Source organism: Oryx dammah, unplaced genomic scaffold, assembly GCF_014754425.2.
Source record: "Oryx dammah isolate SB20612 unplaced genomic scaffold, SCBI_Odam_1.1 HiC_scaffold_8, whole genome shotgun sequence".
Classification (NCBI taxonomy): Eukaryota; Metazoa; Chordata; class Mammalia; order Artiodactyla; family Bovidae; genus Oryx; species Oryx dammah.
This window is the reverse complement of record NW_024070192.1, coordinates 12,595,961-12,623,802: the sequence shown is the minus strand read 5'-3', so window position 1 is coordinate 12,623,802 and position 27,842 is coordinate 12,595,961. Positions and strand designations below refer to the sequence as shown.

At 48.1% G+C, this 27,842-nt stretch overlaps 1 protein-coding gene across 2 annotated transcripts; it reads left to right on the top strand.

The window, feature by feature from the left end:
- Window positions 1–906: 906 nt before the first annotated feature.
- Window positions 907–26,915, top strand: WDR45B (WD repeat domain 45B). Of its 2 annotated transcripts, none has more exons than XM_040244913.1 (10): window positions 907–1,196; window positions 5,068–5,142; window positions 13,131–13,232; window positions 16,781–16,868; window positions 17,897–17,991; window positions 20,269–20,459; window positions 21,039–21,124; window positions 21,951–22,052; window positions 22,530–22,651; window positions 26,784–26,915. In XM_040244913.1, exons 1-10 carry the CDS (start codon window positions 1,130–1,132, stop codon window positions 26,804–26,806), a joined length of 951 nt encoding a protein of 316 aa, XP_040100847.1. In that variant the 5' UTR covers window positions 907–1,129; the 3' UTR covers window positions 26,807–26,915. The 2 variants fall into 2 exon arrangements, with proteins under 2 accessions (XP_040100847.1, XP_040100846.1); XM_040244912.1 differs by lacking the exon at window positions 26,784–26,915 and adding an exon at window positions 23,028–26,531.
- The last annotated feature ends 927 nt before the right edge of the window (window positions 26,916–27,842 follow it).

Below are 27,842 nucleotides of genomic sequence, written 5' to 3'. Positions count from 1 at the left end.
GACACACTTGGTGACAGGGACACTGAAAGCATTCTGAGAAGTGTCTCTTCCTGGGGCCTACACTGTTAAAACGTTAGAGGGTGTTTTTCCTCTTAACAAATAGAAAGCTGGGTTTTAATACAGAACGGGTTAGTGCCTGTTAGGGGGGCTTTGTGTCCTGGGGAGCCCTGTGTCCCTGTAGGAGATTCTGTGTGTCCTGAAGGGGGCTCTGTGCCTTGGGGGTTCTGTGTCAGCTGTGTGTCTGTGGGTAGCTCTGGGTCCTGGGTTGGGGGGCAGTCTGTGTCCCTGTGGCGGGGGTCTCTCTATGGGGAGGTGGAGGGTGGGAGTGGGAGAGTCTAGACATTCCTTTACACTTGACTCTTGAACAACACAGGGGTTAGGGACACCCGCCTTTCACACAGTAAAGAAATCTGCGTCTAATTTATAGTCTTCCCTCTTATCCATGCTGTCTACGGTTCTGCAGCTGCGGATCTAACCAACCAGGGTCGTGTAGGTAGGCCTGAGGCGTGTACGCTTGAAAAAAAAATCTGCGTGTTAACTGGCCCCGCATTGTTCAAGGAACATTTGTACTTCCATTTCGGCACTTCCACCCATTTTGCTCTTTTCGCGAACATTTTACTAGCACACCTGTTAAAAACTCCACAAAGCATTGTTATTTATACTGAGATATTTATCCTTTTATCAATTAAAAATAAGAAAATCTCTTACCTTAATTTACATGATTTCCGGGGCGGGGGCGGGCTTGAGTTAGTGTGAGAGTCTGGGTCCTGCCTGCTCCTGAGGTTTGAGGGGCACGGCTGGGGTACCCAGTCAGGTGGTTCCCACCCTTAGCCCCGAGCTCCACAGATGCGACCCCGCCTCTCAGGTCAGGCCCCGCCCCCAAGCCGAGTCGACCCGCCCTCTTCAGACGCGGCCCCGCCCCCCGGGGACGTGACGCTCTCGGCGTTCCCTCCCCGCCCCGGCAGGCCGTGGGTGGATTGCTCGGCGCTCCGCGGTTCCCTGACTGCGCGCGCAGGCGGTGGGCCTTTCGCTTCCGGCCGCGGCAGCATCGGCGCTGGCCAGACGGATCCCGGCGGTCGACCTCCCGGAGTGGCATGCGGCGCTGAGGCGCGGTGGATCCCGCGGCACCATGAACCTCCTGCCCTGCAACCCGCACGGCAACGGGCTGCTCTACGCCGGCTTCAACCAGGACCATGGTGAGGAGAGCCCGTCAGTGGCCCCGGCCCCCCCCCCTCGCCGCCGTTTCCCCTCCTAGCGGGGTCCCGCCCTCAGCCCTGCGGCGGCGTCCTCACCGGCTTCAGGCCTCATCCCCTGCCCCTGGCGTCTCTCCCCTGCCCCTGAAGCCGCCCTCCTCCCCCAGGCCGCCCCTTTCCCCCCGGCCCAGGCCGCTGACTCCCCACCCCCATCCAGGTCGGACAGTGATGGGATTTTCCGGGGCGGCGTCGGTTCTTTCTTGCGGGTTTAGGGTCCCCAGCGGCCGGGACGGGGTCGCATCGAGGTGAGAATGCCCCTGCAGGCCCAGGACCTCGTCCGCCAAGGTCCTCACCTTTTCTGCTGATTGTCGTAGAATATGCCGCCGAACTCACACTTTTTTTCTTTTGTTGGGTGGCAACCGGACTGTTCAGCCCGGCTTTTCGGGAGATGGCCTTTTTCGCCTTTCTGAAATCCTGCGTGATGCCGGACTGCGCCCCACTCTAGCCCAGGGAAGGGGGATCCGCGTCTGTTCTGAGGGTTCGCTTTGGAAGCGCGTTTGAAGAGGATCCAGAAGCAGGAACTGCCGGATCCATGTCTGTGGAGCCAGTTTGGGGTAGAGTTACGTAGGCCGGGCGGGGGTCGCCCAGCTGTGTCAGCGCTTGGGCGCGTGGGGTGCTGGCTCCAAGGTTCTGACTGTAGGGCCCCGGGACAGTGAAGTGTGTTCTGGGAACCGAGGCGAGGCCGGGATTTCCTACAGGGAGGAGCCGTTAAGGGCGGGAAGAGTTCTTGGAGGAGTGGAGTTGGACGAGGGGAAAAATGTGGGATGCGGGCGGCAGGGCTGGGGACCGCAAGGGTTGTGGGGTCCGCTTTGGGGGCCAGAAGTTGGGCATCGGGCAGTGTGTGGCTGAACACTTTGGATTTTGATTTCCAGAGGAGGGCCAGTAGATTTCTGAAAAGGTTCTGATAGTTGAAAAGTCATTAAGGAGTTAACCGTGGTGTAGCAACTTCTTAAGAAATGTGCTTTCAATGGAAAGAAATGACTGATTGATATTAAGGGCAGGGAGAGGCAGTCGTAAAAAACAAACCGGAAACACAAACTTACTGACTCCGTGGCCTTTAAATCCAAGATCTATGCAGACACGACTGAGCGACTAAGCACACATACCTGTCTTAGGGATGAGGAATCCTTGTAGTAGGTTTCGGTATAATAATTGAGGTTCACAATAAAGCTAATTATTTTAGAAACCAGTGAAGTTTATAATTTTTTAATCAAGTGTTGCTGGAAAAAAAAATGCATTTATACTTAATCTTCTGCTTACCCTTAGCTTAATTCCCTATAATTAAAATGTATGCCAGGTTATTGAGTTAGTTACATTTTGTTTTTCTGTTGACTTTTAATTTTTACTCAGCATTTTTAGCACTCTCATTGAAACTTTAGCTTTAGAAACCTTTGCTCATAACTTTAAATTGTTTGAACTTTTGACTTATCTTCTCCCAAAGATAAGTTGTATTAGTTTCGAGATTCTGAAGTGTTGATATCTGCGCGTCTCTGTCATCTGGCTGCCGTTTTTCTTTCTCTTCCCGTGGGAAACAGAAGGTGTGAGTGGACACACTTCTGTAGACTAGCTTTAAGATAGTAAGGACGGGAAGGTTCATGCCAACTGTTGTGTGATAACCAACTAAAATCAGTTAATTTATTTCTCCCACCCTGCAAAATAGCAAGGATAATGCCTAGCCTTCTTAGAGAGTGGTTTCCAGTCTTGTGTTTGTAGGACCTTTTTTCTAGCTTTTTACTGAAGTGCGTTACTCTTGCAGAAAAGTGCATGTATCCTAAGTATTCAGCTCGGTGAATTTTCCAAACTGAACACACCTTCCGCAGCACCCAGGGTAAGAAACCAAATGCCTTGGCACGCCGTGCTCCTTCGGGCCACTCGCCCAGCCTAACTTCCAGCGACATGGACTAGTTTTGCCTGTCTCTGTACTGTATTTTGTTTCTGGCGTTTTTATTCAGCATCGTGTTTGCAAGAGCTTTTTTCCCATACTGTTGAGTATAATTGTAGGTCATCCTCATGGGTGCAGTATTTCTTTGTGTGACTACATCACAGTTGGTTTGTCCATTCAACCTTTGGTAGGCGTTTGGGTAGGTTCCCATTTGGGGCCATTTTGAGCGCAGGGGTGCTGCTGTGACCATTCTGTTACCTGTCTTTTAGTGAATGCATGTTGTCATTTTTACAAGGCTTGTGTACCTAGGAGCAGAACTGACAGTGGCAGTCATGCAAACAGTGTCCCGGTTTGCCCTCCATTCCCGCGCCTTGGCACGCTCATTTTGGCCATTTTGGTGGATGTTTCGTAGATCTCACTGTGATGTATATGTGAGACTGTATTTGCATTTCCCTGATTCTGTAGGGTTAGTAAGCATTTGGATATTCTCTTGTGAAACGTCCAAATCTTTTGCTCATTTTTCTACGGGAAAATGAGCTCCTTTTTCTTACGGATTTATAGGGATTGTTTGTGTATTTAATACAAGTCTTGTCGGAAATATGTGTGTTCTAGTGAAGACAAGTAAGATCGGTGCAGGTTTAAAACTTGTGGAAGGTGTAATAGTTGAGAAACAAAGGAAAACTTTCGATTTTTGTATTATTTCCTTATTTTCCAGAAAGCCAAGCTCTGATTCTTCTGTCCAGATTACATGATTCCAGTAACACAAAGAGGGGGTTACAGCCCAGAATTAGAGATAATAAGTAACATTGTACTTTCCAGTGAGTGTCAGGCTCCAGGCCCAGATAAAGTTCATTTCAGAGCCTGAGAGTTCATTACAGAACAGATTCCAACTCCTGGGAAAGCTGTTATGGTCCTTGTAGTTTTATGCCTAACTTGGACAAAAAAAAAAACAGAAGCATGCTTTTCACACTGCGGGGGTGGTGTGGTTGATAGAATAGAATAATGTCATCCCAATGCTGGAACACGGATCAAAACCAGAAGAGACTCTGAGGGTGGCTTTGGCTCTCAGGTCAGTGCTGTGTCATGGTGAGGGTCCAGCCACTGCAGCTTGTCTTGGGAAAAGAAATGAAGGGTTTGGTGTTTCTCTTTCTGGTCACAAGCTTCATATGAGCCAGCAGTCGAACTTGGTGGTGTTGATGGAGATTAATGTGGTCTTGATCACACTTGGGCAAGTGAAGTCCAGATCACAGGGTCACCTTAAAACTTGGGTGCTTCCTTCACTTCCTCACAGCATCTTCAGGTGGACCATTAACAGTCTGGTGTGTGCCCTGGGGATGGAGACTGAGATGGGTTTAGGGAGTTAGGATTAGTTCTGGGTGGGAGTGAGGTCATGGAGACCTCAAGCTGCCTTCTAGAAGACCCTCCATACTAGCCCTTCCACCCCTCTCCACCTGGATGTGTCCCTGCCTGCTGAGGTGGCCTGCTCTGTGGCTGTCCTTGCGGACTCTCTTGTTTGTCGTTGCCTCTCGAGGGCTTGGTACCTGATACAGCCCTGGAGAGGTGTGTTGGGAACGGGGAGGCCAGTGGTGGGCATTAGAGGCTGGAGTTGAGGGACATGTGGGGTGGCAGAGTGGCTGGTTCCATAGCTGCTGAGCCCCTCTTGCCGGAGTTAAGTGTTGGAGCAGAGAGCCTGGTCCATGGGATGCCAGAAGCGCCCTGCGGGGGCAAGTGGAGTAATGTGCAAACGCTTTGATAACAGTCCACGAGGAGAGTCATCCTGACGCATGCAGACCGCATCCGTGTGGCCTGAGCATCCACAAGAGCTCCTCAGAGAGGCCGCTGTCTCTGGACCCCTTGCATGTGCTGCTCCAGGCCAGGGGTCTTCAGCTGAGAACCCAGTGAGGTGATTAATTTGTCTCTCTCACACTTTAGGATGCTTTGCGTGTGGGATGGAAAATGGATTCCGAGTCTATAACACCGATCCACTGAAGGAAAAAGAGAAGCAAGGTAAGAGTGACGCATTCTTGGTTTCTGCCTGTTCCCAGGCCTCAGTGTCTCGGTGCTGTCCTTCAGACTGGAGAGCAGTGGGTTGTGAGAAGTTGTTTGTGGGCCTGTCAGCCTGGAGGCAGCTCTGCTCTCCTTGTGTTGAGCTTCTCCGAGCGCTGGGCTCTGCGGACTGGGTGTAGCAATGCTTCTGTGGGTCCTGGCAATGCTGGTGCATCCAGCACCGGCTTGCCCTGCTGGGAGAGCCAGGCGTGGCTGCCCCGGCCTCGCCATGCTTTGTGTTCATCATGAAGCTGTGGGGAGCCGAAGAGAGAGGCTTAGATAAGGCGGGTAGGGCTGACTCTGAAAATAACTTTCTTCGAAAATACTATTGTGGCAATAAATTATAGTTGCTTTTGTTTTCTTATTTCAGTGTTTTTTTTTTTTATTTCAGTGTCTTAGATTATGTTTTCATGGAATACAAGTTTTCACAAGCTGAAATCAGGAATTCTTTTTGTAAAATAAAATAATGGTGGTCCTTTTCCCATTTGGCAGGAAAAATGTGTAATTTAATAGGTAGACTTTTCCCATTTGCTTCTTTCCTATATATTTTTCTTAAGCTTTTTCTGATGCAAGAACCGTCTCTCATCTGTGAGAGGAAGTCACTGTATTCTTATGTCACTGTATTCTCATGCTCCCCTGTCAGCCCGCTTCCGTTTTGACAACTAATAGTCTACATCAGGGATTTTCAGATTTTTATTTTTTTCAGCAGTGAAACCTCGTTGTCAAGTAAAATCTTCTATACAACCCTGGTATGTAAAACAGCAAAGTGATACTTTATTTCTAGGAGTTTATTTTGTAAGCTGAAGCCTGTTCAGTTCAGTCGCTCAGTCGTGTCCAACTGCAGCTTGCCAGGCTTCCGTGTCCATTACCGATTCCAGAGCTTACTCAAACTCATGTCCATTGAGTTAGTGATGCTGAAGTCTGTAATTTTTATTTATTAGAGAAAGCTCAGGGCAGCCAGGTGGTAACAGGCTCACATCTGGGCCCACGCTATTTAGATCCCTTTCCTGCTCTTCCCCATATCAGGCTTCTGTGTGACATGGGGCAGGAGTTACCTTGGGCAGGTTACTCACCTTCTCTTGGCCTCATTTTCTTTTTGTGTAAAAATGAAAATGTTAACTGCCTACCTCCTAAGTTTATTGTAAAGATGGATGAATTAGGATGAGGGAGACACACGCCGAAAGTGCTTTGTAAGCTTATTCACTCCTCATTGGTGGCGACAGTGTTACCTTTGAAGAGTGGGTCTTTGGAATTAATAGTGGTAGTCTCCTCTAGTCTTTTACGGTTCTGACTTCTGTTTAATTTGTCTTGGTTGCATTGTAAATTAAGACAGTTCTGTTTTATACAGAAAAATAGTTCCAAAGTATTTTGAAACAGCTTGCCTTGCAAATTTCCCGATGCTTTTTACCTAAATTGACCTAGAAATTAGGAACTAGACTTCAGTGTCAAAGTTGAATCGTTAGCGGCATATTAAAAGTTGCTTCCTAAGTAATGAACTGTTCACAGTGGATCTAGGATTTCTTACAACAGTGAGTGAAAGCAAGAAGTGTCTCAGCCTCCGGGAGGCTCGCTGCTGGCACGTCTCAGTGCTGTCTGTTCCCCGTCCCTGCTCGGCCGCACTGTCTGCCTCAGACTGTCTCTGAGCTTCACTTTGGTGAATTTTGCACTTGCCAGGGATCCAGCAGGGCCATGTGGTGGTTTAAGGACCCCACCTACATGCTCTTGCAGGCTGGTCCGCTGCTTTATTTCTGGCAGCGACCTCAAAATAGGCAGAAGACTTGACCTTGTTCCTATTTTATCGTCAAGATTTGCTTTCCTGTATGAGAAAGGAAGTGTACCTGCATTGGAGGGTCAGTCCCAGATCTGGGCTTTCAGGCTTGTCTCCGCTGTGACCGTGGTTCTGCGTAGGGGCACTGCACGGCAGCCTGTGATCCGCGGGCATCTTGCAGTCACACCCACTGCTGGATGGAGCTGGCAGTGCCAGGAAGCCATCTTGGGCATCCTGGGCCCCCCGTGGAGGCAGCGTTCTCCTCCAAGGTGTTGGAGGTCCTGTGTCCCGTGCACAGAGCCGAGCGGCTCACTCGGGAGGAGTGGGAACCCTGGGAGCGCAGCCTGTGTGGCGTTCTCACTAGGGTGCTGCAGGGCCAGAGCGTAGGACTCTGATTCACGTATATCACACACACATCCAGGCATATCCTGGCAAGAAGGTTCAAGTCATAATTTGAACAGAGATGTGTCAGGAGTAATACATTTGGATAAAATTATGACTACGTGGTTATAAAAATAAAAGGAGCACTAAAAGGTTAACTCCCGTCTTCACTTAGAAACACAACCCTCCCACATCCCGAAGGTGCCCACGCTCGATGAACATGCAGGGTGCTCAAGCCCCTTGTCTTTGGCACTGCCTGACTCTTCTTCCACACCGCCAGCACTCACACGTGTAACGTGGGCAGCCGTGTGTGGGGAGCAGAGGGCACACACAGGCCTAGATGGGACGACTCGGGACAGATGGGACAGCAGGTGAGGCCACTTGTTTTTGAGCCCACTAAGCGCTGCACTGGGGTGGAGGATGCAGAGATGAATAATGTGGGCAGGGTCCTTGGCGAGACCACCCAGTGACTGGAAATAACAGGTGGCGTGTCTGCACACGGTCCACAATGCCGCCCAGTTCAGCACCTGCCTGAGCTGACAGTCTTTCAGAGTCTTACCCGTGGCCCGTCACCCTCCAGTTTCAGAGCAGGTCGTGTGGGCCCCATGGCCTGTGTGGTCAGTCCAGCACGTGGTGGGTGAGGGAACGAGAAAGAAGTGGGAAGCATGTGAGATGGAGGGGGCTGAGCTGATTGTGGGTGTAGCGGGAATGGGGTTGTGTCCAAGTTAGCAATGGCTCTGGGGAGGGTCTGGAAAGGCACATTCCTAGCCTTGATGGTTTAGGTTACAAGTTTAAGTTGGTAGAACCTTTTTTGTAGAAAAATTTGACAAATGGTTCATTTTCTGTATTTGCACACACACACACATGCTCTGATCCAGCGATCATACTTAAAGGATTTTATCTGAAAGAAAAAAATGGGAAAAAGACAGTAGATGGTACATGCTGTGGTATGTGCTGACGTGAAGGTACAGCTGTGACACACTGTAAGAGCGAAGAAGTTGGAAACCAGTGTGATGGTGCCATTGGTTTGAGTCCAGAAGTACACACGTGATCTCGCTTACAGCTGTTGCTACTTTATGCTGTTCTGTGTTTGATTTTTATAGTGATAATATGTGATTTGTAGAATGAGAAATAATTAAGCTATTTCTATTAAAACACCTGGGAAATAGAAAGAAGAAGCTGAGAGTTGAGGGGCAGATGCTGTGTAAAGAGGCTGGTGGGTAATGTCATGCTGGAGGGCTGACCTCTGCCGCTTCAAACAAGAGCCTCTTGGAGTGGAGATTAAGCCAACACTCAGGACGTCCCTCTCCCATTTTCTTTCAGTTTCTGTGTGTGTGTGTGTTTATTTTGGCCAAGCTGCTTGGGATCTTCGTTCCCAGCCAGGGATTGAACCCAAGCCCTTGGCAGTTGAGAGCTAAGAGTCCTAACCACTGGACCTCCAGGGAATCCCTCCAGTTTATCACTTTGAGGCAGATTCTGCTGGGAGAGTGGGACATGTCAGGCATTGATTCGTGCCTGAAGCTGTCACCGGTCAGTTTCCCGGGAGCCTGTCTTGTGTTTTCTGCCTCTCCGTAATTTTAGGCCGCTGTACAGCCAGCCACTGGGCCTGCCCGCTTTCAGAGACATGGGCGCGTCTCTCTGCTTTTTCCGCCAATTGGCGACCCCTGTGGATCTTTCAGGACCAGCCCTGGGGTTTGGGGGCTCTAGTGGCAACCTTCGGCTTCCTTTCAGGAGACTCCCTCCTCTCCAACTACTTCGGGGCTGTGGCCCTTGGTTTGGGGGAGCTAAAATCCTCTGATTCTCCTGGAGTTTGGAGTCTCGCTTTTGATTGCTTCTGCTCTTCCCAGGAAAGCCTCTTGTTTTTCTTTCCCTGCCTCATTGGTTGATGCTGAAAAATCTGCCCTTCTCTCTTTCCAAAGTTAAATCCCAGAGGCCACGACTGTTTCCAGTGGTTAAAACTGCTTCTCTGTCTTAATCCTTAACCCTTAACATCTTTGTAATCTTGACATTGATTAAAAAAAAAAAGCATCAAAATGTTAGCCATAAATTAGGCATCAAATAATTGTGATTTCATGTAACACTGGTTTTTTGTTGTTGTTAGAAAGAGGCTTAGAGAAAAATCACAACCTATATCATTTAAAATTAAAAAAAAAAAACCCTTTGAAACAATGTAATTTCCTTTAAACAGACATTTTTGGTGATTTCTTTGTGTGAAGTACTTCAGTTTTTGTTTTTTTCCTGATTGGTTCACTGTGCCCAGGTCACATTTCCAAGGCTGTTGTTGCCTCCTGGCATTTCTTTATTCTCCCGTTAGCTTGGTCACATCTGCTGGTGACTCACTGCTTTTGGAACTTAGGAAGACTTGTGACTGACAAATCCAGCAGTAATGAGTTTGAAGCCTCAGTGCTCACGTAGTGTTGTTATTAGTCTGAAACATTCTCCCTTGGTTGGAGAGTATTTTTAAAATGTATTAGTTACCTCTTGGCATAATTTACAGGTTTCTCCTGATATATTTGATTCTAGAACTTACTGAACCTGCGCTGAGGAAATAGTTGCACTCCTAACAGACCCCCAGAACTCTTCATCTTGCAAAACTGTCCGCATTAGATACTGACTCCCCCAGCCACCACCATCCCAGTTCCTATCTTTATGAATTTGTCTACTCTAGGGACCTCATATAAGTAGACTCGTGCAGTGTTTGTCCTTTTGTGACTGGCTTATTTCATTTAACATAATATTACGTAAACATAGAGGTCGCTTCTACCTCTTGGCTGTTGTGAATAATGCTTCTGTAAGCAGGCATGTGAAAATGCTTCTTTGCACCCTTGATTTCAGTTCTTTCACACGCGCACCGCCTGGAGGGGCTGCCGCAGCACGCGGCGCTCTGGGTTCAGTTGTTGGAGGAGCTACCATTACAGCCTCTAGCACCTGTACCATCCTTGCCAACACTTGTTTTCTGTTTTGTTTTGATGGTGGCCTAATTAATGATTGTGGCGACATACGAGTGATATCATGTGATATTTGTCTTCGTCTCTGACTTACTTCCCTTGGTATGATCATCTCTGGGTTCATCCATGTTGCTGCAAATGGCATTGTTCTGTTCTTTTTTATGGCTGAGTGATATTCCGTTGTGTGTATCTGTCCTATCTTCTTTATCCATTTGTGTGTTGCTGAACAGTCAGGTTGCTTCCGTGTCTTGGCTATTGTAAATAGTGCTGCTGTGAACCTTGGGGTGCGTGTGTCTTTTCAAATTAGAATTTTCTCTGGTTATATGCCCAGGAGTGGGATTGCAGGTTAATATGGTGACTCTATTTTTAGCTTTTAAAGGAAACTTCATGCTGGTCTCATAGTGGCTATACCAGTTGGCATTCCCACTCACAGTGTAGGAGAGTTCCCTTTTCTCCACACCCTCTCTGGCATTTAAAAAAATAACCCTTATTTGGTCTGAGTTGCAGCACCCAGGATCTTACATGTTGGCACAGGCTGTTTGTTGCAGCATGCAGGCTTCTGAAGTTTCGGGGCTTACTTGCTCCACAGCATATGGGATTTTAGTTCCCCGTCAGGGCTCAAAGCCGCGTCCTCTGCATTGGGAGGTGGGTTCTTCAGCACTGGACCACCAGGGAAGCCCCTCCAGCATTTACTATTTGTGGACTCTTTGAGGATGGCCATTCCGACTGGTGCGAGGTCGTGCCTCAGTGTAGATTTTGATTTGCATTTCTCTAATAACTAGTGACATCGAGCATCTTTTCATGTGCTTGTTGGCCGTGAGTATGTCTTCTTTGGAGAAATATCTCTTTAGGTCTTCTGCCCGTCTTTTGTTTTGGTTGTTTGTTATTATTGAGTTTTATGAGTTGTTTGTATGTTTTGGAAATTAATCCCATCTTGGTAGCATTGTTTGCAAATGTCTTCTTCCAGAATGTAAGTTATCTTTTTGTTTTGTTTATGATTTTCTTTGCTGTACAAGAGCTTTAAAATTTAATTAGGTCCCATTTGTTTAGTTTTGTATGTATTTCCATTACTTCAGGAGATGGATCCAAAAAAGTATGGCTGTGATTTGCGGCAGGAAGTGTCCTGCCTGTGTTTTCCTCTCGGAGTTGTATAGTGTCTGGTCTTAACATTTAGGTGTTTGTCGTTTTTTCGTTTGGTCTGTTTTTTGCTGGGTTTTTTGCCCATGCTGTACAGCAAGTGGGGTATTAGTTCCCCAACCAGGGACTGAGCCCACACCCCCTGCAGTGGAAGTGTGGAGTCTTAACCACTGGATCACCAGGAAAGTCCTACATTTAGATTTTTAATCCATTTTGAGTTTATTTTCGTATATGGTTTTAGAGAGTGTTCTGATTTCCTCCTTTTACTTGTTGCTGTTCAGTCATTTAGTCGTATGCAACTCTTCGTAACCCCATGGACTGTAGCCCACCAGGCTCCTCTGTCCATGTGATTTTCCATGCAGAAATACTGGAGTGAGTTGCCATTGCCTCTTCCAGGAGATCTTCCTGACCCGGGGATTGAACCCGAGTCTCCTGCATTGGCAGGTGGCTTCTTTACTGCTGAGGCACCAGGGAAGACCCCCTTACATGTAGTGGTCCAGTTTTCCCAGCACTGTTTATTGAAGAGACTGTCCTTTTTCCATTGTATTTTCTTCCCCCTTTGTCATCTGCCTGCCGGTGCAGGAGACGTAGGAGGCCTGGGTTCGATCCCTGGGTCGGGAAGATCCCCTGGAGCAGGAAATGGCAACCCACTCCAGTGTTCTTGCCTAGAAAATTCCATGAGGTTGCAAAGAGTCGAACACAACTGAGCGGTTGAGCACACCGCACAGTCTCCCCGGACCTGGTGGACCTGGTGAGCGCCAGGGGGCCGGGCGATGCCCCTGGTGGCAGAGGCCTGGCCTGTGGGATGGAGGGTTCCTGGGCTGTCATGGGTCTGAGGCCACACACACGGAGCAGTTTAAGGACTGAAGCGTTGTAGTCTTTGAGTTTGGGCTGTGGCCACATCCTGTACAGCCAGAATTGCCTGAGGTGGCTTGTGTGTCACAGGACAGCAGATTGTTTGTAAGGAGAGCTGTGTTCCATGTGGATAGTGTTAAATGCAGAGTCCTTTCTACGGTTTCTGCTAGGCCTTGAATTTGAAGCTTCTCGAGTGAGCTGATGGACTTTGGGTCCATCTTGTGGGGCTTCGACTAGACAGGTAGGAGTCCATTCTTAGTTTAACTTCTGATTTTCAAAGGTTTGGGCTCCTTGCTTGCCCTCTGCTGTACCCTCACTGTGCCAGGAGCCTATGGTCAGGCCAGACCAGAGTGGGGGCTGAGGGGCCAGGGTGGGGGCGCCCAGCTGTGGAGCGAACTGTGCTCCTCTGGGGGGGTTCTGATGCTCCCCTGAGGATTGGGCTTCCTTCTGTCGTGGAGCACACCTGAAAATCTGCTGACACACTCCCCTTCACATAATTTGTGAACATTTTGGACTTCCAGGGGAAGAAGTGTTTAAAAGTGGTGAAAAGGAATTCCAGCTTTTGCATCAGACCATTTGAAATGCTTTCTCAGATCTTACATACTTTGCTGCACTTTAAACTATGAATTCGGATATTTCATACATTTTGCTATATTGGCTTCTTAGGTGCTCAGTGTTTATACATGAAAATACAGTTCTTGATGCTGAGAGGTTTGAAGCTAATTATTTTCCTAGCTGGTCCCTATTTTCATTTCTGATCGTAGATACAGATTGCTGATTAAAAATCAAATGCTGACTGTTTTTACCTTTTTTTCTTTAAACTGTAAAATATACATACTGACTTCTTTTTATCATTTCAGAATTTCTAGAAGGAGGAGTTGGCCATATTGAAATGTTGTTTCGCTGCAACTATTTAGCTCTAGTTGGTGGTGGGAAAAAGCCAAAATACCCTCCGAACAAAGGTAGGTAAAATAATCCTGCATTTAATAATGTGTCTCACATGCAGTCCTGTCTTGAACTTTTTAGAGTATCTTTGTGTCTGGCCATACTGGACCTCCCCTGGTGGCCCTGTGACTCCTGAAGGGACAGAAGCATCCAGAAAGAGAGTGCTCTCTGCTGTTCCCAGGAGAAGAAGCATGTGACCAGAGTCACTTTTCCCCGTGGACAGAGCACATGCTTTTCACTCGGGTTGACTGGATGGGGGCCTCCATCCCCATTTTGTCCTGGGTGTTCTTCTGCAGTGGGTGTTCTGTGCTGTGAGTTGCGTTGAAAGCCAGGTGTGGGAAGGTGACTTCTGCAGAGAGCCATGGACTCATGGAAACGTGTAGACCAGAGCAGCTGGGCTCTGGGTTGAAGAATGTTTTTCCTCGTGTGCATGTGTGAGCCTTTGTTCAAAGAGATGGCAGTGTAAAGGGCGTGGCTCTTTGAAAGTAAAGGAGAAACAGGAACTTTACAAGTTCAGCTGAATATCATGTGTCTGTAAATGTAGGTATCATTTGGGGCACAAGGAAGAAACCCAGTGAAGGAGAATAAAGCAGGGGAAGAAGGTGGGGACAGACCCCGGAGCTTCAGGTGCCAGGTAAGGGTGTGGTTGGGAAAGCAACGCCAGCAGTTCTCAGAAACAGTCTCAGGAAGCAGTTAAGTATAAGGCTCAGCAGACGTGGCGGTTGGAAGAAAAGAAAGGAGAGCCGTGTTCACAGAAGAGGCAAGAGAGGGAAGTAAGTGTGGGCATCAGGCAGATGCTAGAGATGGGAGGAGGCCTGGGTGGCCACTGCACCCCTAGAAGGCTGTTGAGTTGGAGCCCACTGGCAACAAGCTCCACCACATCAGGGGCCGTGAAGACCAGTCTCTCTTAAGGCTTGGTGGCAGAGGAAAGGAGTACAGCAAGGGAGGTGTCCCTACAGAAAATAAAGATGGGGGTGAGCTGGAGACCTGCCTGAGACCATGAAATAAAGAAAGAAGGCAGGCACTGAAACACAGAGTTCTGTGTGGCCCTGGGCAGGGTTGGGCCTGACTGGCAGTTTCTCAGTAGAGCCTGGTGGGTTGTGCGGATGTGATGTGGGGAATGGAACCCACTCTCGGGTTGAGGGTTTGCCCTGATAACACAGGCTGAAGGGCAGGAAGCCTGGCTGCCATCCAGGTCATTGCCAGCGTGGCGTGGACGGGCAGGACTGTGGCTGTGAGTCCTGGAAGAGGCCCCCCAGAAGTGACAGTCCTGCAGCTGTGCTGGGGCCAAGGGCAGGTCTCGCAGTGGAACAGGAATTACCTGACCTGGGCTGCGTGGCAATAGGCACAGGTCCTGCTGCTGGATCAGCCTCTGTCATGCGAAGAGTTTCATCGATCACTGGTGAGGAGTCTAGAGCCTGGCCCCACCTGTGGCGCTGTGGGGGAGGAGGGGGTCACTGCTCCCCACCCCCAAGGAAGCAGTGGATTGGATAATCTGGGGTCTCTCACCTGTAGCATCTTATTCTCAATTAAAAAAAAAAAAATTCTGAAGTAAGAGAGTCTCAGGAATTTTACAGACTTAGAAGAAAGCAATTTTCTAACTGAACAATTTGAGTAAAATGTAAGCTTTTTGTAGTGTGCTAAAGGTGATTTTTAAGAAAAGAGCTTGGTCTTTATTAAACTTTTTTTCAGTAATGTCAAAATTACTTCTAAATATTTTAATTGCCAGTTAAGATACATGGTGTTACAGTGTAAAGAATCTAGCTTCTTTGGTTTGTGAGAACAGAATAGAACAGGACTGGAAGAGACTGGTTGTCATGGCGACCAGATGGGTCCAGACAGAGTGGTGTTCAGGTAGCAGAGCGGCCCTTTCCTTTTTAGAAGGGAGTCTAGAATTTTGAAATACTGTTTTTGCTATTAACAACTATATTATTAAAAGACAGAATCCCACCCAGTACATTTTAAATTTCCAGTTCTCTGCAGCAAAGCAGCTTGTAGCCTTCAGAGGCCACAAGGAGTTCATCTGAATATCATGTGTCTGTAAATGTAGGTATCATTAACTGGAGTCCTTGGATTTTTCTCACTAACCCAAGTCTCTTTTGTGAGTGAAAATTTGTGCTGCTGCCTCTGGGGCTTCATCATGCTGTTTCCAAACATTTCTGAAAATGGGGTTCACCTGTTTTTGCGACACCCTTGACATCCTTCTGTCTGGACTTCTGTCTAGTTTGAGCCGGTTCATGTTGAGTTACAGACTTTCTGGTGTTAGGTTTCAGGGCCAGAGGAAGTTCATTGAATCACCTTTTGTGTTCAAGAGTAGAGTGTCCTTTGCCCAGAATAGTTGTGACCATTTGGTTTTGGAAAGATACTATTTTCAATAAGGTAACTGTCTACTCACTGACATGTTGGTGCCCTTTAAGGAGGAGCTGACAGGAGAAGTTGATCACAGATGGTGTTTCAAGGAGCAAGAAACATTGCTTCATTTTTTAGTGGTTATGAATTATAACTAATCTCTTCAATAGTAAATACATTCTATGTTAATAATTTTGGCATTTCTGGTAGGCTGGTATTCAGTTCTTTCTTGATTTGAAACTTAGAAGACACTTACCCATTCTAACAAAACTGACCCCTGAATCCCACCGCCTGGACTGTTGTTGGTCACGTGTTGAGACCTTGAGGAGAACATTCTTTCCCTTCCATTCTCAGTCAGCTGTGACCTGACTGTGGAGGGAGCTTATTTCCCCTCACCCCACGTGCCTCATACCCAGCTTTTCAAGTGGAGGAGAGAAGAGGTCTGGACACACACTCCAGGGTTCTCTGTAAGTTGTCTCAGCCCTTGGGACGTAAACTGCTGATCCATCCTGACGGAAGCTTGTGGTGTGAGCAGAAGGCATTCTCCAGCTTGGAGCAGAGCGAGAACTCGGGGCGGAAGAGCCCTGGCCCGGGTTTTATGTGTCTGATTGCCTCATGAGACCGCCCTTTCTTTCTTGATCCAGACTTATCTCCAGCACTTGGTACCTGTGGTAGGGCTTGCTTTTGGGCTCAGTCTAACGGGACCCAGGAGAGAGAGGTAGAGAGAAGTTTGCCTGGAAGCTAGGCGAGGGTTGTTAGGGAAGAGGTTCCCGTGAGTGTGCAGAGAGGCAGAGGCTGGGCACCTGCGCTGTGAGCAGGCATGCGGGAGAGTGAGGTGGGCGGTGGGAGCGAGCGGGTGAGCGGGAGCCGTGGCTTGAGACCTGGGGGCGCGGCCTTGGAGAGCCTTATACCTAGGAGCTGATTTCGTAAGCTGGTCTGTAATTTTTATTTATTAGAGAAAGACCGTGTGGCCGGTGGTGAAAGACCCTGGGCCCACACTTCAGATCCCAGTCCTCCTCTGCCCTTGGCAGGTTGCTGTGTGACCTTGGCAGGTTGCCTTCTCTCGGCCTCAGTTTCTTTACGTGTACAAATGCAGAGGATAACTGCCCCCCACCCCCACAGGTGTTCCTGAAGCGAAGACTTCCTCAGGAGTGCCTCTAGCAAGCCAGCCGCTGGCCTCTTCGTTGTCGTGTTCATAGATTCTTTCTTCTTGCAGTGATGATCTGGGACGACCTGAAGAAGAAAACTGTGATTGAAATAGAATTTTCTACCGAAGTCAAGGCTGCCAAGTTACGGAGAGATAGGTGGGTTTGGTGTCTCATTTTTCAAGATGGAGTAGTCACCTTCTCTGAAGGTGGCTGAAATCATTTTATACTGAAGGAAGAGACATGTTTGGGAAAATGATGTATAAAAAATAAGGCTGTAGTTTTTGAGTCAAGAACATGGGACAGTGAGTTTCATTTGCCTCCTGGGATCGTTTGGAGGTGAGCAGTCAGTGGGAGTGGGTGCACGCCCGTGGACCCGGCCCTGGGCTGGCCCTGCCTCCAGCTCTCAGTCCTTCAGGGGAACCGCCCTGCCCGTCAGGTGCAGGCTGAGGACACGAGTTTTGACCCCTGAATTGCCTCCCTCTTAGCCCACACTTGTCCACATCATGCCTCATAAATGTTTCAGTTTGAAGGTAAAGGAACACTCAGGAACTGTTCACAGAGAGTGTCACTGAATCTCACCTGTTGAAAGTAGCTGGTCTCTCCCAGACATTGCCGCTTGTGTTTAGCAGAACACAGGAGTTTTTCCTAGTATATTGATCGCAGTGGAGCAGAGCTTCAATCTGTCCTGTGGCGTGGGGTGTGAATGGAGTGTAGGTAGACTTGTATCTTCCAGGAATGTCAACGTTTAGGGCTTGTAATAATGCAAAGCCTGGAGCCAAACCAAGGATCTGCTTTCTCACATTTCTGAATTGTCAAGACATGTCTAAAAGTGTGTTAAGATAGAATTTCTGGCTTTGTGTCCTACTTGGTTCTTACTCTGTAGATAGAATGGTTGATGAGAATGCCCGCCCACCAGCACCCCACCTTGGGCTGTACCTGCCTCTTCCGGGTGGGAGGGGCTCAGTCCTGGTGGGAGGGGCTCAGTCCTGGTGTCAGCCTCCTACCCTCAGGCTCCCTGCCCACCTGCCCCACACACCTCGCTGCTGGGGTCAGGAATGGGAATGATCCTCTTGTGTGTGGTTGTTGGAGTGTTTCTGTTTCCAAATAATAAGAACAAAAGCCACAAAATGTTTGACTTTCACTTTGGGGGAGAGAACATTCTGATGGTGTTTCCTTCTTTCCAGAATTGTGGTGGTTTTGGACTCTATGATCAAAGTGTTTACATTCACACATAATCCCCATCAGTTGCACGTCTTTGAAACCTGCTATAACCCTAAAGGTAAGAATCCAGAGGAGGACCGATGGTGGAAATGGGCTTCTTGAGTCCAGACCAGGTGGATGCAGACCTGTGCTGGGCGCCTCTCCTCCAGGTGGTCTTGGAGTGACGTCACCCTTGTGGTGGGTCCTGGAGCATCTGGGGTGCTGGAGAAAGGTCTGAGAGGTGCAAGCTCCCCCCACCCCTCTATGAACTTGCCCTGGGTCACAGCCCAGCCTCCTCACTGTGGAACTGAGACCACGCCTCTTACCAGAATCTTCTGGGTCTTTCAGGACTTCTCACAGTGACTGTCAGCCATTCAGGAGCTCCGTGGTGAGCCTGGTTTTATTGAGCTCTGAGGTCTTTCCTTCCTGTTTTCTTCTTTGCATGTGGCTTTGTTACTCATTGTATCATCTTTACTTTGAAAATTTTTGTTTTTTTCTTCTAGCTTTATTGAGGTATAAAACTCATTCATTTTAAGTGTATCGTGTGATAAACTTCAGTCACTGTAAACAGTCGTGCAGCTGCCACCACAGTAAGAGAAGAACAGCCCCATCACCCCTGAGGCTTCCCAGGCTGCACGTTTCCCCACCTGACCTTCAGATTTTGCCTTTTCAGATATCTTTGCTATCTTTCTCTTAGCTTAATATGTTTTAGATTCCTTCATTTTTGTGTGTATGTGTTATTATTTTGTTCATTTTTATTGCTGAGTAACATACTGTCATATGGGTATACTACAGCTGTTGATCCACACCAGATTTTTTGGCTGTTAGGAAGAGAAGCTGCTATGGATGTTTACATGCAAGTCTTTGTGGATATATATATATTTTTTCATTTCTCTTGCCTATATACTGAGGAGTACAATTGCTGAGTCATACTACAATTATTCTTTAGATTCCACATTGTGTTAACGTACAGTATCTGTCTTTCTCTGACTCTGTCATCCATGTCATCCATGCTGTTGCAGATGGCAGGATTTTATTCTTTTTTTTTTAAGGCTGCACTGTATTCCATCAGGTATATATCCACTCTCTGTGTTTGACTGGAGCATCTAGTCCATGTCCATCTAAAGTAGTTATTAATAGGTGTGTACTTATTGCTACAAACTGTTTTAGGTTGTTTGGGTAGGTCCTCTTCATTCCTTTCGTCTTGTTCTTGAGTGTTCCGTTTGGATTCCTTTCTTTTCTTTGTGTGTATATCTATTATAGGTTATTGGTTTGTAGTTACTGTGAGGTTTATATATAGCAATCAGTATGTATATGTGTGATTATTTTAAATGGCTGACCTCTCAATTTCAAATGGGTTTTAACGGCCCTGCATTTTACTTCCCTCTCCCCACGGTTTCTGGTTTTGGCATTGGGTTTTCCATCTTTTTGTTTAGCCTTTACTCCTTGCAGATGCAGATGATTTTACTGCTTTTGTCTTTTCACCTTCCCACCAGCTTTGTGTGTGGTTGATTTTACTACTACTGCTCTGTAGTTGCCTTAACCAGTGGCTTTTTCCTTTAACAGCTTTCATGTTTCTACTTGTGACCTTTTCTTTTTTGCTTAGAGAAGTGCCTTTACCATTTGTTTAAAAACGATTTTTTCTGCATTGGATTACTCTGATACCTTTTTTTTTTTAAGTAAGTGTAAGATTTTTCTGGACTCTATTCTGTTCCAGCGGTCTGTGTTTCTGTCCTTGTGTCAATGTCAGGCCACCTTGATTTCTGCAACTTGAAGATAATTCTTGAAATTAGGTAGAATTAAGTCCTCTGATCTTGTTCCTGTTATGTAAGAATTGAAGGAGCTATTCTAGGACCATTTACTTTCCTTGTAACTTGGTGGCAGCTTGCCTGTTTCTTCAGAAAAGCCTGCAGAGATTTGTACTGTGACCACACTTACTCTGTCGATGGAGGGAGGTAGGCTCCAGTCTGAGGTCCGAGGACAGCTCTCCCCCGCCAGGTCTTTGGTTTTCCTTTGCAGTGTGTTGCAGTGTTTTCCATCTATCGTTAAATTTATTGTTGAGTTTTGGGATTTTTTTATGTATTTGTTAACGGATTCATTTTTAGATTTTACAATTTTGCATTCTCCCAAAAGACATACATTTGATAAATTAAGTTCAGCAAATGTTTCCAATTATGAAGCCATCTCGAGGGAGTGAACTCTGCTTGGCTCCCTGCTGCCCTTTACTGGGAGAGGATTTTGTGACTAAATCTTACTTTTTCATGAGACCTGGAAGGCAGAGAGTAGGTGTGGTTGTTTAAAAGCAGAAACATTGGGACGGTCCTGAGTCCTTGACAAGTTTCTTCTCTCTCTTTAGGCCTCTGTGTCCTGTGCCCCAACAGTAACAACTCGCTTCTGGCCTTCCCGGGCACGCACACAGGCCATGTGCAGCTTGTGGACCTGGCCAGCACCGAGAAGCCGCCAGTGGACATTCCCGCCCACGAGGGCGTCCTGAGCTGCATTGCTCTCAACCTGCAGGGAACAAGAATTGCGACCGCATCTGAGAAAGTAAGTGGGTGTCCCTGTCCCACTGGAGGTCACGCCTCTAGAGTGACCTCGCCTGCTCTAGGGTGCGGGCTCCTGGCACACTAGCCCTTCCCTGAAGACCTCAACACCCCGGGTTCTTTGCTCAGAAAGCAGGTCATAGCTGACAGAGGGTCCAAAAGTCATTTTGTTCAGCTGTGCTCCGTCTGTTTGGCAGCGGAGTTAGTGTTTCTCTTTCTGACTGGCTGTGGGAGCTAGAATTAAGATGCCATTTCCCTGAGCGGCGAGTGAACTAGCGGCTCTCGGGGACCCGGACAGCCTAGGGCGTCTGCCAGGGGAGCGTGTGCACAGGACTCCGAGAGGGCCACGTGTGGGCGTGGGCCCTGGGCTCCCTGATCCTCTCTCAGCCCCTGTCGGCTGCTGTCAGACTAAAGAGACTTTGGTTTGTTCTCAGTGACCACAGGGAAAGTTGAGTTTTAGGTTATGTGGGCGAGTTTGGGAAAGACTCCGATGGGCTAATGGGTTTGTGAATAAAAATCATTTCAAAAAAAAACTAAAAAGTTGTGAATCTTTGATAATGAAACACTTCACTGTTTTTCAAAGGGGACCCTTATACGAATATTTGATACTTCATCAGGGCATTTAATCCAGGAACTACGAAGAGGATCTCAAGCAGCTAATATTTATTGGTAAGAAAGCACGTTGTTTCATCCTAGAGAAGGGGCCCTGTGTGATCTGGCTGGAGAGGCAGGACCACGCACATGAAGCGGGCAGGGCTGCTGTACTGGAAGGGGCTGGGTTTTTAGTTCACTTTATTGTTACTGATTTAAGTCTTTATCATGGGTATATACACAGAAGTAGAATATTACAGTTACCATGGACCTGTCACCCTGCATTTGTCAGAATTTGCCTGTTTTATTTCATCTCTGCACTGTCCCTCCAGCTTATTTTTTTGATAGTGTCTTCGAGCAGACACTGGAGGCCTTGTTAGCCCGTCCCTAATCACTTCAGCCTCCAGTGAGGCTGACCTGGTCTCTCTGTGGTGGTTGTTACATCTCACAGTGTCTGTAGCTCTGAGGGAGCTGCACCCCTGCTTGGGCAGGACCTCAGTCCTTGTGTCTGTGGCTTCTGCGAGTGTGGAGCTGCACTTGGGCTTAAGTGATAAAAATGTATCTGCATGTAGTGTCCGTGGGGCCCGTCATGCAACCCACTCTCCCATTTGTCTGCTCTGGGGCCCATCCAGCCAGTCCGAGTGATGCCCCCCACCTCGGGGGCCAGATCATTGGAGGGGAGCTTTTCTTTCCCGGGCAGCTTGTGGCAGTGGCCTCAGGGCCCCTGGGGTGGCAAGGTGGTCTGCTGTTGGCACCTGAGGAGGGGGCTGTGCCCTGGTTTTGACTCTGGTAAAATGACTGTCCGACCTGACCACGGGGGCGTTGGAGCGGGAGAGCTGGGGTCAGGGCTCACTCCTGTGTCCACACAAGACCGAGACCCGAGCTTCGTCTGCTTCCTCTGCAGCATCAACTTCAATCAGGACGCTTCCCTCATCTGTGTGTCCAGTGACCACGGCACGGTGCACATTTTTGCAGCTGAAGATCCAAAAAGGAATAAACAGTCAAGGTAGGTTTCCCAGTTAGAAGGATGAAGCCTTGGCTGAGTGCTCGCCCACTGGGTCTGAGTCACAGGCAGGATGCTTCTCGTCGGTCATACATTTGATTTTCTAAAAACCAGTGCAGATTACTTGATGCTAAGACGGGCATCACGACTCATGCTGCCATTAGCTCCTTAGGCCATCTGATGAGGTTCCAGGCACCTTCTCGGGAGGTGGAGCTTGGTCCTGGACTCTAGCAGTCATCCTCGTGTTTGCTGTTCAGACAGCGATTTGGTGGCAGCGGGACCCTGTGCCCTGTCTGGTGGTGATGGTTTCTGGGTTTCTGACAGAGCCATTTGTAACAGCTTAATTATTTCCTGTGAAAAATAAAAATTAAAAGCAAAAACAGAATTTGAATCATTAAGGCTAAGCCGACAGTAAGGAGAGCTGTGTCTAACTTTGTCATGTGACTGTCACTTCCTTTCTTTGCTTCCTTGTCCTCACAGTTTGGCATCAGCCAGTTTCCTTCCAAAATACTTCAGTTCCAAGTGGAGTTTCTCCAAGTTTCAGGTTCCCTCAGGCTCTCCGTGCATTTGTGCCTTTGGAACAGAGCCAAACGCTGTCATTGGTAAGTGGTCCTTCCCAGGGAGACTGGCCCCGGGTGTGATCAGCGCCACACCGGCCTCACTGGTGTTCCTTCTTCTCTCCCGGGGGTCCTATGCGACCCTCTCGGGGTTCACGCAGCTACCTGCCTCCTGGGGGTTCCTGGGAAGTTGGCAGGGCAGATCATTTGGTCTTGGAACCAGTGACCTGAGAGGGTTCTCCCGTTGCTGCACTAGCTGAGTCGATGCAGCTCAGCCCCCCGGAACAGTGGGTTCTCGGTCGAGCGTGCCCCTGCCACACACAGATCCCGGAGGGTGGCTCAGCCTCCACTCGGGCTGTGCGGCGAGCTCAGTGCGGGCTGCTTGCTTTTCACTGTGAGTGACGTGGTCTCCTCTGCCCAGCGATCTGTGCCGACGGCAGCTACTACAAGTTCCTGTTCAACCCCAAGGGAGAGTGCGTCCGGGACGTATACGCTCAGTTCCTGGAGATGACCGATGACAAGCTTTGACCCTCCACCGGGAGCGCGAGCACCGCAGCCCCTGGCGCCCAGTGGCCCCTCGAGCTCCTGGGGCTGGTGACAGTGGGCTGGAGGGACGGCCCGGGACCTTGCGCGAAGCCACTTGTGGCTGTTTTCTGAAGCCAGGCCTCCTGAGTCCAGTGTTAAAGGAAGAATCAGCAGGGCATGGGACACTTCCGCCGGACCGCCGGCTTCACCTTTCGCTTCAGTGGTTCTGCCGCATCCGCCACCTGCAGCCAGGGCTCCAGACAGACTGGGGGCACATTGAGAAAAGGAGGGACAACGTGAAATTCGTTTGTGGCGCCAGATTCCATCCTTTTTGCTGAGTCTGTGATGGAGAGGTGAACACACGTGCAATATTGGTTCTTTCTCACCAGATATAAGTGGGATTATCACACCGCCAGCCTTAGGAGGAGGAGGGGGGAAGCCCTTCTCCCATCTAAACCGAAGAAAGTTTAGAGTTCACAGGCTTGGTGTCTCCCTCAGGAGTCACGTATCACAGGTCCCCCTCCCGTTGGAGCCATTGGAATTGAGGCAGTGCCAGGCCCACCCCGTGAGCCGCACCTGTGGCCTCCTGGCGACACTCTGGGTCAAAGGGAGTTCCCCTTTCCTCGTAGGGAACAGAGTCACGCGTAGACTTTAGAGCTGAGCCACAGGAGAACGCATCGCTTCATTCGGAGGATACGAAGGGCAATCGGCGTCTCAGCAAAGCAGTGCCCGGTCCTGTGGGCTCGGCTGGCTGCTCCCACTTCCCTCTCACCGTCTTCTCTCCCTGTTTTTAACAATAGCTGCACACTAACATTCTGGGAATGAGAGGCACATACTTTTTTTTAACATTTGGTAACTAAAATAGGTTATGGGCTCTATATTGTTAGTACTACTTGAGGTATATATTTAATTTTCTTAACTTCCCTGTAAACTTAATTTTATTTTGATTTCAGGTTGCAAACATTAAAATCTGCAGCTGCAAGTTCTCAGTTTTGCCAGTTCTTTTACTGTCATGTAATCAACTAACTTTGTCTGTGGATTTCAATGTAAAGTATGCATGTTACTTTTATGTGTACTTAATCATGAAATTTAATTTTGCACACTTATTTGTAACGTTTCTTTTAAATAAACGTGGCTAATTTTGTTGTATTCTGTACCCATCAAGGGAAGAGAATTGTATGTTATAAAACCACAGCCCCAGTTTTGTTGGACTGCAGGCTGCAGGAACGGCCCAGTGTGCTTCCTGGCCTGAACTGTCCACAGCCGCGTGGGGGCCGGGGGCAGCCCAGCTTCGGGAGCAGAGAGCAAGAGAGTGGTGTTCCCTAGCAGTGTTCATCGTCTCTGGTCAGGAAGCTCTGTCTGAGGTCTCTTTGGGGGAAAGCCTGGTGTTGGGCCACCCAGCAGTGTCTCTAACAGCCTTAACTTTGGGCCCAGGAATAAGAGGGTATTTCACATCTGTGTGATCACTAGTTTACATTTTCCCCAGTACAATGCCTTTAGTGTATCCAAATATACATTAAAGTAGGAAGAGAATTTTGCAAAGGTTGGTGTCATGGTGTGTGGAGATGCTACAAGCTGGTGAGGAAAGCTGGGCTGAGTGAGGAGCCAGCTCACTGGCCCCGGGAGAGGCCATTCCCGGGAACGTTCCATATCCAGACTGTTCTGGCACGTCCATTAAGAGTCCACAGTGTGGGAGCAGGTGCAGGCTCTGCTACCCCAGGCACAGCCTTGCATGCTTTGTAAAATGACAGAACAGGGACACCCTGGGTGGTGTGTGAGTGACCCCCATCAAGAGGTTCTGGTTGTCTTCTCAGGGGTTTCCCCTCGGGATGGTGACAGTACCACGTCTTGCCGGGGAAATGCCCTGCTAAGGCTCCTGGAGGGCAGGCTGAGGTCTGGAAGGCCGAGGGAGCGTGGCCTGTCTACCCTCCTCGGGCCTGGGCATGTGGCCTCACTTCACCCCCTCAGGGAGGTGGCAGGAAGAGCTGTCCCTGGCCAGGGGGCTGTTCGGTGAACCTTCCTCGGTTCATTTAGGGACAGCAGCAGACGGTTTCTTAAACTGGTAACGACTGATTTGTTGCCTAATGTCGGGAAAGCATGTTGTTCTAAGCCAGGGCCGCCTCTAACTCCCCCACTGGCTGAATCCTGCCGGCCCCTGAACATGGATGCGGAGGGGCAGGCATGAAAGTCTCGTGTCCAGGGCTTCCCCAAGCCCCACTTGGTGGCTAGGCTGGACCAGCCTGATTTGTTTGTCCCCCAAATGCCCGTGTGAACATTCAGGAACCACCTCTTGGGGCCCTGCGCACTGGGCTCTCCTGCCGGCTCTCCAGGCCATGAACGGGGGCTGGAGGGAGGGCTCCAGTGTGTCAGTTGGGGACAGAGCCCTCCGTGCCCTGCAGCCTCCCCCTGCCCATGCCCCCGGCTCGTCTGTGCTGTCAGTCTTCAGTGCTCACCATGGCCTGGAAGGTGTGGCCCACTCCCCTCCTTACTCTGCAGCTTGGGAGACCAAAGCTTCTCATGTTTGCATTTCCTTTCTGCAACCAAACCAAACTTGCAGGTGATTTCACACATCTTGGTCCCTGGCCTCTTTTCTTTCTGTAAAAAGTATTTCATCAATTTTAGTGCTTTTGGAACTTGTGCTGAAATTTTGGTCTTTGGAATGGATCAGAAAATACTAATCACAATACAAAATGTTCATTGTAAGGTGAACGTACAGAAGAATACGAAGTGGGCATCAACATCACCCTGAGTGCCCATCTCCAGAGACGATGACCTTTGGAACCCCCGTGCCTTCGGGGGTGAAGCCTGTGATTCTCAATCGCATTATTGGGACCATTCTTTTAACATTTCACAATCCAGGAACGTGTCAGGATGTACTATAATTGCCCAAAGATGCCTACTTGTATGTTTCGCTTTTATAAACATTTTGGAAACGGAAATCCTTGTGCATACATGTTTACCTTGTCCACCTATTTCTTTGGATCATAGAACTGGAGTTGTCAGGCCAGAGGATCGGTATGTGTAAGATGGTTCATGCCCGCCATGATTGTGTCGACAACCAGCACCTCATCCTCACCAGAAGGCTCTGAGCACAAGTTTTTTAATCTTTGATGGAGAAAAAAGATCTCTGATTTCCAGCCAGGTTGAGTGTTTTGGAATGCCTTTGCTGGCCATGTGAAATTATTTTGTATATTGCTTACTCATGCCTTTGGTTATTTTTCTGTTGGTGTATTTTATTTATAAGGACTTCATGTCATTTTTTTCACTTTGTGTTTGTTTCAGTTTGAAGGGTTTTACTTTGCTGTGTATCTTGAATCTTTACATAGTCGGATTGCTCAGCCTGTTACCCTTATGGTTTCTAGTATTGGCTTGTGATTAAAACAAAACGCTTTTCCCTGGGTTCAATGTACGGGTCTTGTTTTCATCATTCAGTCTGGGGCTGATTGCCCAGCATGTAATGAGGAAAGGGCCTCATCTTTCTGCACCAGATGGTCAGGCACTGCTCAAGCCAAGGGTGACTCAACCCCAGCTCCTCTTCCTGCCCCAGGTTGTGGTGTCTCATCCAACCTGAACGTTCTTTTCTACTTTGGATGAAAATTACGCAGTCGCCCTACTACAGTGCCGTCTAGCAACTGATGCATTTATCACCCAGGGACTTCCTGCACTGCTCCATGAAGAACTGTGTTCTGATTACATGGCTCTGCTGATCTTAAGCATTTTTTTCCCCCCAGATGAACTTGAAAGCGAATGGAATAATAGGTAAAAATAAAATTTTAGTGGGATTCCAAAAACTGGAGCATGATTGCTTCTGTTTCGGAAGAGCTGAGGGACAGAATGTATCAGGATGTGATAAGCATTTTCCCCCCAGCAGTAACGTAATGCCACAGAGAACACAGTAAGAGCACTGTCATTCACCTTTGCTTGTTTTAATGGCAAAGCCATTCAACCTGTGTGTAAAGAAGCTGTGAGTCTTCCTTTTGTCCTTCCCATGTCCTCTGTTTCAAGAGGATAAGAATTATTTTATGGAGTTACAGCTTGGAAACTATGATCTGTTTACATTTGGTTTTCTCTGCGTTTATTATGCACAGGCCTTGCTAAGCTGCTTGAGCCTAGGTTTATGTCTTTCATCAAATTTGTGGGATTTCCTAGCTGTTCCCTCAAATAAGTCTTCTGCTGTTGTCTCTTTCTTGTTGGGATTCAAGTACACATGCGTAACACCTTGTATTATCTCACTCAATGATTATTAAGGCTGTTCATACAGTTTTAAAAGTATTTTTTCCTGTTTTAAAAAATAGGATCATGTCATTGAATACCACTAAATGACCTATTACTGCCCACTCTTCTTTAAAGACTTTACAGTGTACTTTAAACTTCAGATGAATCTAAAATTAGTTTCTAATTCTTAACTAAGCCTTTCCATTTGCTCATGCACGTGAACAATTTTTACATCCTTGTGCATACATATAGTACAGGAGTTAAAACCTTTGGTCATTCTTACATTTGGATCTTCTCAGAGCAAGTCTTCATTGGTTTTCGTTTATTCTGTGTACTAGTCATACTGAACTGCGTGTCCTAGTACTGTGGGGTTGTATATTGTATGTTAGAAATGGTATGTATGTTGTGGATTCTGTTACATTTCTCTGCAGAATGCAGGGTTTTTTCAGTTTAAGCATTTCAGGGCTCTGGACCCACCTGAACAGTGCCCCGTGAT

What these genes read in the sequence shown, in the direction of transcription:
- WDR45B (XM_040244912.1), top strand. Translation starts at nt 1,130, where the DNA reads ATGAACCTCCTGCCCTGCAACCCGCACGGCAACGGGCTGCTCTACGCC. An exon ending in AAAATACCCTCCGAACAAAG is followed by an intron (nt 13,233 to 16,780) that starts GTAGGTAAAATA and finishes TTCTTCTTGCAG; the next exon opens with TGATGATCTGGGACGACCTG. An exon ending in AACCTGCTATAACCCTAAAG is followed by an intron (nt 17,992 to 20,268) that starts GTAAGAATCCAG and finishes CTCTCTCTTTAG; the next exon opens with GCCTCTGTGTCCTGTGCCCC.